Source organism: Dunckerocampus dactyliophorus, chromosome 9 (genome assembly GCF_027744805.1).
Source record: "Dunckerocampus dactyliophorus isolate RoL2022-P2 chromosome 9, RoL_Ddac_1.1, whole genome shotgun sequence".
NCBI classification, from domain to species: Eukaryota; Metazoa; Chordata; class Actinopteri; order Syngnathiformes; family Syngnathidae; genus Dunckerocampus; species Dunckerocampus dactyliophorus.
In genome coordinates this window covers 2,270,768-2,281,235 of record NC_072827.1, presented here as the reverse complement: position 1 = coordinate 2,281,235, position 10,468 = coordinate 2,270,768, and the positions used below count along the sequence as shown (strand labels likewise).

The window sequence follows — 10,468 nt, the reverse complement described above, 5'->3', positions numbered from 1 at the left end:
TCTGGGGAGAGAGCTTACATCAAAGAATGGCTCCCTGACTGCATGAATTACACTGCAAAAGAAACCAATAAATCCCAGGTGCCGTTTCGTCTGGGAAGAGAGCCAGCCAAGTCAGTAAAGTATGAGATGACCAAGTATGTCAGAAAGTGCAATAAATGTAGGCCCTGAAGGTATTTAACAGTAAAGTGATGTTGTAAATGAATAAATAATATTGCACGTTGACAGTTAGGTGTTAAGAAAATATATATACAAAAGTTAATTTGTAGTTATTGGGTATTTACATGGAAATGAAGAAAAATACATTGCACATTATACAAAAGCTGTTTAGGGCGTACAAATGACTGTAAGTAGTGCAAATGGTTAAACAGATGAGTAGTGCAAGTGGAGAAATGGAAGAGAATCAGAAATACGTCCAAGCACAGACAAGTAAATAGTAAAGTATTAAATGTAGTAAAGCAATGAAAATGCTGTGTTAGCTTGGTATAGTAAACAACTCCATACTCAAACACAACATTAAGCGTGCAACATTTCAGCCTGAGCATAGAGTTTTCCACACTCCAGGTGGCTAACAAAAAGGTGCAACATTTCAAAGTAAACAAGTTACAAAGCAAAAAAGTTACCATACTTACCTCTGTTGTTGTGCTGGTCAGGTTTTGCGCCCTTGTGAAATCCAAAGACGTTCCACACTGTAGTTTGTGTTCCCCCCCCCCCACCTATATATATATATATATATATTTTAAACCATTAACGAGGAAGCTGCTGCCGGCAATAGGGTTTGCAATGCTGGTTACAAATTACCGTAAGTCTTAAACTATCAAAATGATTCCAGCAGTTTCTGAGGCGAGAGTCTGTTCTTTCTAGTGATATACCTGTCATTACGGTAATCATAGAGACCATGTCACAGTAGCTCCAGGAAGACGGGGCAATAATACAAAGCAGAGTGGGGGGGTCTGTTTACACAGCAGGCAGGGAGCGTATTTGATGGAAATACAGAAGTAAGCTTTCGTTCAAAGTTCTGCAGAATCCGACATTTGGGTGTTTTCTGCCCTTGGCTTTCATGTATTGTCCTATTTGTTGTATTTTTGCTTGCTTGCAAAACATGTGGAGAAGGTTGCTGGGGAAGTAAACAAGTGACATCCACATACATTAACTGTTTTATAGTTCGTTTATATTGTAAATGCCACATCCTTCATTCATGTACATTCTGGGTGTCTCATTCAGTAAAAACCTGTAAAACTCAGTTCTGCTTTTTTGAGGTGTTCTCCAAAGGAGTCACCGCACATCACTGCTTACTGGTAAGCAGTGATGTCTATCACAGACCTTTAGACGTATGTGTGAGTTAACATCACACTTACAGCTTTATTGACAATCCATTAAAATATCGACTACAATTCCAGTAGTCAAACGTCAAACACGATACCAGTTAGGCTCCAACACAGGGGTGTCCAAAGTGCGGCCTGGGTGCCATTTACAACCCATGACTCCTTTATTATTGGCCCACGGCAGGTTGTAGAAATAAAATTAAACACACACACACACACACACACAAAAAACCCCAGCAAAAATAGTAAAAATGGAGCAAAAAGGCACAATATAAAAAAACTAAACTGAGTTTTGTCTTTTAATACGTCTAAATATAGTTTTTATCCTTTTAATACTTTTGTATATACAAATTAGGGGTGTCAATCGATTAATATATTTAATAGCTATTAATTGCATTTTTGCCCATAGTTAACTCATAATTGTGATTAATCACACATAGAAGTTTTTTTTATCTATAATAAAATAATAACATCTCTGTGGTAAATGATTGGATAAGCATCTAGATGCACGGGTGAAGATAAGATTAAAAAATGATACATTTTAAAAATGGAGCGATTTGATACGATGCGATACAGTGTACAAACGATACATTCAACGGTTACATTTGTTGATTTAGATATTAATATTACATTAGAAAATAAAGAAGCAGATTGTATAAAAGTGGCATTCTTACATTATTTTCAAACGTGTAAACAAAAGCACATCATATCCCCAAGCATGCTGTACATAAGGCAGGGGTCTCCAACTACACCTGGCCATGGCAAACGTTCAGGCGCAATGATAAAAAAAAACAAAAAACATTTACAAATAACTTGTAAATAACTACATAAAATTTTATGTAAATGGATATCAAGTTTGGAAACATGGGCCATTATATTATTCAAAAAATAAAATACAGTTTCAAACACCACAGATCATGCATGTTTAATGCAAGCAGGGACATGTTACTTTGACGGTCCTTGAACGCACCTTCTAATTTTCTCCCACCTGGCACAGAGACTACACGCTATTTTCCCCCTTTTTCATTTGCCTCATATTTGGTCCCAAATGCTGATACTATGTGGGAATGCATAAAGGTAAGATTTGATGACCTTATTGAGTGCTAATGTGCACATTTGTTGGTGCACAACCTCTCTAAAAACAAGCCCAGGCTTGTACTGGTGGATGGAGTCTGCATTCATTTCTTGCTTTTAATTTGATGTTGTTCCCGTCATAGTTTTACACAACACATAATAGATAACATAAATTAGATTGCTATAATGTACGTATGTTTTGCTTATGTGTTGAAAATCTTTCTCGGTGACTAGCCTGTGCGCTGCTAATGCTAGCGCTGCAAATACTATTTACATCTATTCTCGTCTTCAGCCATGGTCACACTGACACAAGCCCCCAAACAGCTGTCCTTGGCTATGCCTGCCGTTAACTAGCAGCTCGTAACTCAAATCAGCCGAGTGACGTCTTGCATCTAAAAAACACTAGTTATTTGGGACACATACCGAGTTACCACTGTATAAATGACAATAAAAAAATACAAGCAGTGCTGCAGTACCTTCTCACTTCTCTCTGGCAGTCGGCGTATTCCGTGACAACTCAACTCAAAGCGACAGTAGACATAAATAACTTTGGTCTTGTTGCGAGAGCCATCTGGAAGGCTTTGAAGCTAAACTTACCATTCAAAATACCATTTTCTTTCTCCGTTTCTCCTCAATATTTGTTCCCGCTTGTGGCTTCACATCCATCGCTGCCTTCCCACAAACTACGGTGTGAGCCAAAGCTCACACAGGACGTGCGCACGTCAATCGTGCGGCAAAAAAAAAAAACGAACCTTCCATTAACATGTTATGAACGCATTAACTTTGACAGCCCTAACAAAAACTATCAAAGTGGCCCCTTGCATCCTTTGATTTTTCTGTGTGCAGCTTTCTGTGGAAAAAGTTTAGACACCCCTGCTCTAACAGATACACTGGAAAACAATAAACACATCTTGACAAACACGTGTTGCATTTAATGTCCACAATAAAATACAGCATCAGACAAAATATATCAGGGTGGCATAGTTTTTAATTTGGAGCTGACAGGCAGATGGATAGATAGATAGATACGGCTGTGACATTCTGAACTTTTGGTATTGATTCGATTCCAAGTCAGTACTGGGGCAGTATTGCCGATATTCCAAAACATATTTTTTTTAAATAAAATTGAATATTTGTAATTGTGTTTTTAATTAGTTGACCATGATTATGAAAACAGTAAAACGCTTAGCAAAAATTTTTGGCAAGCAAAATTTTCTTGGATCAACAAAGTTATTTGTGAACGCTGTATCAACAAGTAATACAACAATATAAGACAATGTAACACTAACAAAATAATATGATGATTCCCTTAACAACACACAATAGTTCAAATCAAATCATGTGCTCTGTGATTCAAGTGACGAGTACCCGATTCAGTTCAATGAGTGACTTATAAGAACTCAAGTCAGTAAAAGGAGTCACTACTTTCCATAATGATTTGGGAAGTAATCAAACAGGAAATGGCCTCATCAGTTACATCATTGAGCAATTAGGGCATACAGTCCATTAAAATATCTTTAACTACAGTAGCCCATCAGTGACTCTGCATGAGTCTGTTCAATGAGGACTTCCAAGGAAATGTGTCGCCACAATTTGAGCAACTAAATTTTTTTCCCCTGAGTGTGTTCTCATGTGTTGCTGCATGTTTCCCTTTCGACTGAACCTTCTACCACAATTTGAGCAACTAAATGGTTTTTCTCCTGTGTGTGTTTTCATGTGTTTTACAAGGTCTGATTTGAGAGTGAAGCCTTCACCACAGTTTTGGCAAGGAAAAGGCTTTTCCCCCGTGTGTGTTCTCACGTGTGATTCCAATTTTACTTTGGTAGTGTAACATTTAAAACAGGCTGAGCAAGCAAAAGGTTTTTTACCTGTGTGTGTTTTCATGTGTCTTTGCATGTCCGACTTTCGGGTGAAACTTTTCCCACAGTTGGAGCAACTAAAAGGTTTTTCTCCTCTGTGTCTTTTCATGTGTAATTGCATGCCTCGCTTTTGACTAAAGCTTTTACCACAGTCTGCGCAACTAAAAGGCTTTTCTCCTGTGTGTGATCTCATATGAAATTCCATGTTTGACTTTCGCATGAAGCTTTTGCCGCAGTCTGAGCAACAAAAAGGTTTTTCTCCAATGTGTGTTGTCATATGAAATCGCATGACTTTCTTTGATGTGAAGCTTTTACCACAAACTGAGCAAGTAAAAGGTCTTTCTCGTATGTGCGTTCTCTTGTGTAATTGCATGTGTATCTTTTGAGTGAAGCTTTTACCACAGTCTGAGCAACTGAAAGGTTTTTCTCCTGTGTGTGTTCTCATGTGTAATTGCATGTGTCTCTTTTGGGTAAAGCGTTTACCACAGTCTGAGCAACTGAAAGGTCTTTCTCCTGTATGCGTTCTCATGTGCCTTTGCACGGATCTCTTTAGAGTGAAGCGGTCGCCACACTCTAAGCAACTGAAAGGTTTTTCTCCTGCGTGCGTTCCGATGTGTAATTGCATAGCTGAGCGACTAACAGGTCTTTCTCCTGTATGTGTTCTCATGTGTACTTGCATGTGTATCTTCTGAATGAAGCTTTTACCACAGTCTAAGCAAGTAAAAGGTTTTTCTCCTGTGTGTGTTCTCATGTGTCGAGTCAAATTACCCTTACAAGAAAATCTTTTGTCACAAACTGAGCAGTTAGAACAATTTTTACCTGTCTTCTTTTTAGAGCATTCAGAGTGTTTGCTGTCAGTGTGAGTCATCATATCACCTTCACAGTCTGTATCGCTGCTCAAAGATTCTTGGTTGTAGTCGCTGTCTTCATCTTCCGGAGAGTGAGACGTTGTTTTGACACGATCTGACAGTGGAGCTAAGAGGTTGTCTGCTTGTGATGTTGGACTACGATGAAGCTGTGAGGACTCAGGTGGTTTGTCTTCATCGTCTTCAGTCTTCAAAGAGACACCAGTCAGTGGCGACCTGGTGACATCAGCCTCTTCTGGCCTCAGAAGATGCTCTCCCACTTGAGCGATCGAGAGTTCATCCTCTTCCTCTTTAACAAAGGGGGGCTGTGGCTTCTCCTCTTCCTCTTTAATGTGGGTGGGATCTGGCTCCTCTTCTTCCTCTTTAACATATGGGGGCTGTGGCTCCCCCTGTTCCTTTTTAATGTGGGTAGGATTTGTCTCCTCTTCTTCCTCTTTAACATAGGGGGGCTGTGCGTCCTCCTGCTCCAAAGTGGAACTCCCACCCAACTGCAGAGGGAGATATTCTTCTTGACGAGCAATCAGCTGCTGGGTGTCTGCAGACACAAACAGGAATTATTGTGGAATCTTACTGTGCACTGCAAAACAAACCAAAACTGGAGTCAGGAGCTAATCTGAAATATTTGTGTGCCCCATCCATGCATAAGGACCTATAATTTCCATGTTAACGGAATCGTGGACGGAATTGCCCAATGAAAACTGAATCTACTACTGAATGCGGAATTTCGCCTGTAATGACATATTGTGAATGAAACGCTGTGGGAGAAGGAACGTTTGTGTGGGGAAATATTTCCTCGGTGGACCACTCATTCATAGCGGCATGTCCTCACAAACACTAACCAGCCCCCTCCTGAAGTAAGTTGGCTTGTCACCAAGCATGAGCGTGAGCACACCTACAGCAATGGCTAGGGTAAGCTGGTTGGGTTAGCTTAGCGGAGCATGCTAGTGCGGCTGCGTGTGTGACACTCAGGCTGTAAGAGTTGTGTGCAACCGAGCATTTTAGGATGCATAAGGACTTAAAAATAAGCCTTTTGTGCTCATTCATTGTTCGTACAGTCAAGCTTTTTATTATTTGTGAAATTTGGTCCTGTTTTCTTTTAAATGCAATTTAAGGCAAAATAAGTGTGTTGTAGTGCAGTGGTTCACACTTTCTGTCATGCCCCCACTGGGGGCCAGAAATATTTTCTATTTATTTACTGTATCTGTAATGTACAGACTGAACTGGAAACGGAAACCAGCAAAATGCAACAAAATGGAGAACAGTGAAGCATACAAGCATATTCAAATTGCATGCCGAGTACGACAAATTCAGACACCTGCCTCTCACGCCCCCCCCGACAGTTCACCGCCCCACTATTGGAGACGAACTGCTTGTAGGGTGATGTGCACGGTTTCATGACACTTATACGAGCTGAGTCTGTTGTACGTAATTTAAGGCAAAATAAGGTTCGGACTTGCGCTGTGAAAATAATTGCATAAACGGACCTTACTCAATTTTAATTGAAGACCCCAGTTTACGTCATTATTCCGTTCCAAAAGGTCCCACTCAAACCAAAACGGACTCGAACCAAGACAAGTTTTCCCATTGAAAATCATGTACATCCAATTAATCCGTTCCACACGTCCCAAAACTTTAACAGAAAAGACATTTTATAGACACTAATTATAGTTTTACATGCAGAAAATAATGCACAAATAATTACAAACTGACCAGCCACCACCGTGGCTCCAGATGGAGGAAGCGTCCTGCAACTTTTTCCACTTTAAAGGTCCCTTGCGCGTTTCTCTCTGACTACGTCATCCTTAGTTTACTCTGATAATAAAATCATTAAAAACTCTAAAATTTGGACTTCACATGATACCTCTCTCATCCCCTATCCACCTGAACCCTTTGTGTGCTCCTTTGTTTGTCAGCGATGAGCCTTTTTGGCCTGGGAAAATGTTGGGATTCTGTCGGCTGGTGACCTGTACATCAATGGAATTTTGCGTCCTTTGACCAGTTGACCCATAATTTGTCCTTCACAAATTCTCTGTTTCAGTTTTCCAGTTGTTTTTTTGTTTTTTTAGATACCTGCAGGTCAGGGACTTTGCCCAGAAGCACTTCCCTGGTTTTCCTAGTATTTCATCTGCAACTCTGACAGACTCTATAATTACTCCCAACCCATATTCCACAGGCTATATTACCAAATTACACACAGCCATTCTTTCATATCGTTCTGTATCAGGCCATCCACGGACAACTAGGTCCTCGGTACTCAACATTGACATAGACACAGACAGCTAGCCAATATTGCCCACATAATTTGGTCCTGTCCTGCCCTGTCTCAGTTCTGGAACTCTTGGTTCCTTTCACTTTCAGCCATTACCTCAGTTCAGATTAGTCCCTCACCTATAGTGGCACTATTTGCCGTGTTACCCCCATATTGTCCTATACTGCTGACCTTGTTGCTTTTCTTACTTCGCTTGCAAGGAGGGCTGCTCTTATGCGCTGGAAAATTCTTCTCCCCCTTCTCACTCAACTTGGATAAGGGATGCTCTGACCTTCATGAAGTTGGAAAGAATGTCGCACTGTCTCTGAGGTTCTGACACAAAGTTGAATAGAATGTGGCACGCATTTCAGGATCATGTTACCTCCCTCCGGCTGGATGTTGCCCCCAAATCAATTCACCCTTTTCAGCTCATCGGCAAAGAACAACTCATAACACTTGAGATATGGTAGTGGAACACGTATCATTACCACTATAAATGTTTTTTTCTTTTGTTTTTATTATTTTTGTCATCACTATTATTACCATTGTTATTTCAACTACTGTTATTTTGATAGTAATAGCTATTTTGGTAGCTATTTTGGTTTTCTTCCCCTTCTTCTGTGTGGTGTTCTGTGAGCCTTCACATTGTAAACGTATCACGATACACTGCTGTATTTAGGGTTTTGGAAAACAGGGAAAATGTGGAATAAATAAATCATAGTTTAAAAAAAGAATAATTAAAAATGACAAATTAATGGACAACTGAACATTTCACATCATTATTAGATGGCAATCACTTTTTTTTTTTTTAAACCACAAAAATCTATCCAGAGAGGTCCGTTAAAGGCTTTTTAACATGCACAGTTTGGGGTTAACAATAACCTGTTACCCAAAAATGTCATTCAAGAGAGGAGAAATATGATCTCAGTGGAAAAACTAAACTTAAAACACTTATACGCGAGAACAACGCTAAGGACCCACGGCATTTCAGTATGTGGAATCAAATTATGGAACAGATTGAGTATGGAACTCAAAGCAAACCGCACGCCATATTGCACGCTAACCAAGCAGGCTAACGCAAACCAAGGCAAAATTTTAGCACAAATTTTGAATGTTAACTTATTCGTATTATAAATAAATAAGACATAAAAAGTGTGTTTAAAGCTTAAGTAGAAGGTTGGTCAACATGAAACATACCTTCAACGTGCAGCACAACTTGAGTCTTGCAAACATCTTCCAGTTGTTGTCGTAGTCGCTCGTTCTCCTCTCTTGTTGGAGAAAGTTCCTCCTCGTGCAATGTTATCTGTAGTCTCTCGTTATCTGCAGCTTTCACCTCCGTGTGTCCGAGATGTAATGAGGGTGCCCAGTCTGGATGGCTTTCATCCATTTCATTAGCAGGTCTCCCTGAAAAACACTCATGCTCATTCATCCATGCATCCAGCCATTTTTCTGGATCCAGGTCGTGGGGGCAGCAGTCTCAGCCCACACTTCCTGGTCTCCTGCCACCTCCTCTAGTTCCACCGGGAGGACACCAAGGCGTTCACAGGCCAGCTGTGAGACATAATCCCTCCAGCGTGTCCTAGGTCTGCCCCGGGCCTTCTCCCGGCTGGGAGGCGTCCAGGAGGCATCCAGACTAGATGCTCGAGCCACCTCAACTGACTCCACTCGATGTGAAGGAGCAGCAGCTCTACTCTGAGCCCCTCCCGGATGACTGCGCTCCTCACCCTATCTCTTAGGCCACATGTGTCAAACTGGTGCCCTGGAGGGCCGAGACGCTGCAGGTTTTCTCTCCAACCAGTTTCTTCAGCAGGTGATTTAATTGATGAGCTCCTTCCCTCAAACTGAAGGTGTTTATCATTAAAATCACCTGCTTTAGTGACTGGCTGGAAAGAAAACCTGCAGTGTCTCAGCCCTCCATGGCACCAGTTTGACACCCCTGACTTAGGGTGAGTCCAGCTACCCTACGGAGGAAACTCACTTCAGCCGCTTGTATCCACAATCTCATTCTTTCGTTCACGACCCAAAGCTCATGACCACAGGTGAGGGTGGGAACATAGATCGGTCGGTAAATTGAGAGCTTTGCCTTCTGGCTCAGCTCACCACGACGGTTCGGTACAGCGACCGCATTACTGTAGCCGGTGCGACCATCTGCCTGTCGACTTTACGCTCCAGCCTTCCCTCACTCGTGAAGACCCCGAGGTACTTGAACTCCTCCACCATCTGACTACTCAGTACCACCAAAATACTAAGTCTTATATATTTTATATACTGTAAATATGGCCCTGACCACGCGGATCTGCATAATGAATAACAATTATGTGGTGTATTTTAGATACAAAAGATTATTATCTCTGACATCATCCGGCTAACAGAAAAGACAGAAAATACGAAAGCCACAGTGTCTTTAGCGTCTTTAGTGACTACTGGTCTGTGCCAGTCAGAAGTTGGTTCTGACCACTGTGCCACTTCCTGGTCGTGACCAGTGTCTTCAGCGCCCGTAGTGGTAGGGACTACTGGTCCGTGCCAGAGACCGTGTTCCCGGGGCAGGGCACAGAATCGGCTACAACCCCTGCTGGGCGTCGCAATAAATCGCAAAAGTTTTGTGAGACCTTACAAAAATTAGTCTTATTTTTACCCATCAATGTTATTTTCCTCCATAGCCCCTAGGAGACGCCGTAGTTTGGTGCCCTCAGCTAGCTTGGCTAACGCTAGCGGCCTACTAAATGCTAGGTGTGAAAGAGCAAAACACATGCTTTGATTCAAACTTACCAGTGTGAAAATGCCGTGAACACACCAACATGTGTCGGGTGATGGCGTTGAAAGTGATGTTTGGTCGTCTCACGGCTGCTATCCAGGCCATTCGGCGTCTCTTTGTTAGCTCACAGATCACAGCTCCTTGGCTTTGCTTCCACGTTGGAAATGAGAAAAATCGCACCCCATCATTTTTATTCCCGAGGCGATCGCGTAAACGACTATAGCAGCTATCAACACAACACGTTTGCACCATGTTTTAGACTTGTTACAACAAAAACACAAGGGCAGCGTCGACAAACCCTTGTTTCCCTCCAAGCCCACAATGCAGTGCGGTAACGTCACCTC

At 41.6% G+C, this 10,468-nt stretch overlaps 1 protein-coding gene across 1 annotated transcript; it reads right to left on the bottom strand.

Annotated features, from left to right (window-relative positions):
• Positions 1-1,755: 1,755 nt before the first annotated feature.
• Positions 1,756-10,438, bottom strand: LOC129187230 (oocyte zinc finger protein XlCOF6-like). Its single transcript, XM_054786177.1, has 3 exons — positions 10,139-10,438; positions 8,567-8,773; positions 1,756-5,656 (listed from the first exon to the last, which is right to left on the bottom strand). The coding sequence occupies exons 1-3, from the start codon at positions 10,374-10,376 to the stop codon at positions 3,954-3,956; spliced, it is 2,148 nt and encodes a 715-aa protein (XP_054642152.1). The 5' UTR covers positions 10,377-10,438; the 3' UTR covers positions 1,756-3,953.
• Positions 10,439-10,468: the final 30 nt, after the last annotated feature.

What these genes read in the sequence shown, in the direction of transcription:
- LOC129187230 (XM_054786177.1), bottom strand. Translation starts at nt 10,376, where the DNA reads ATGGTGCAAACGTGTTGTGTTGATAGCTGCTATAGTCGTTTACGCGAT. An exon ending in TTCACGGCATTTTCACACTG is followed by an intron (nt 8,774 to 10,138) that starts GTAAGTTTGAAT and finishes AGTGTTTTTCAG; the next exon opens with GGAGACCTGCTAATGAAATG. An exon ending in AGTTGTGCTGCACGTTGAAG is followed by an intron (nt 5,657 to 8,566) that starts GTATGTTTCATG and finishes TTGTGTCTGCAG; the next exon opens with ACACCCAGCAGCTGATTGCT.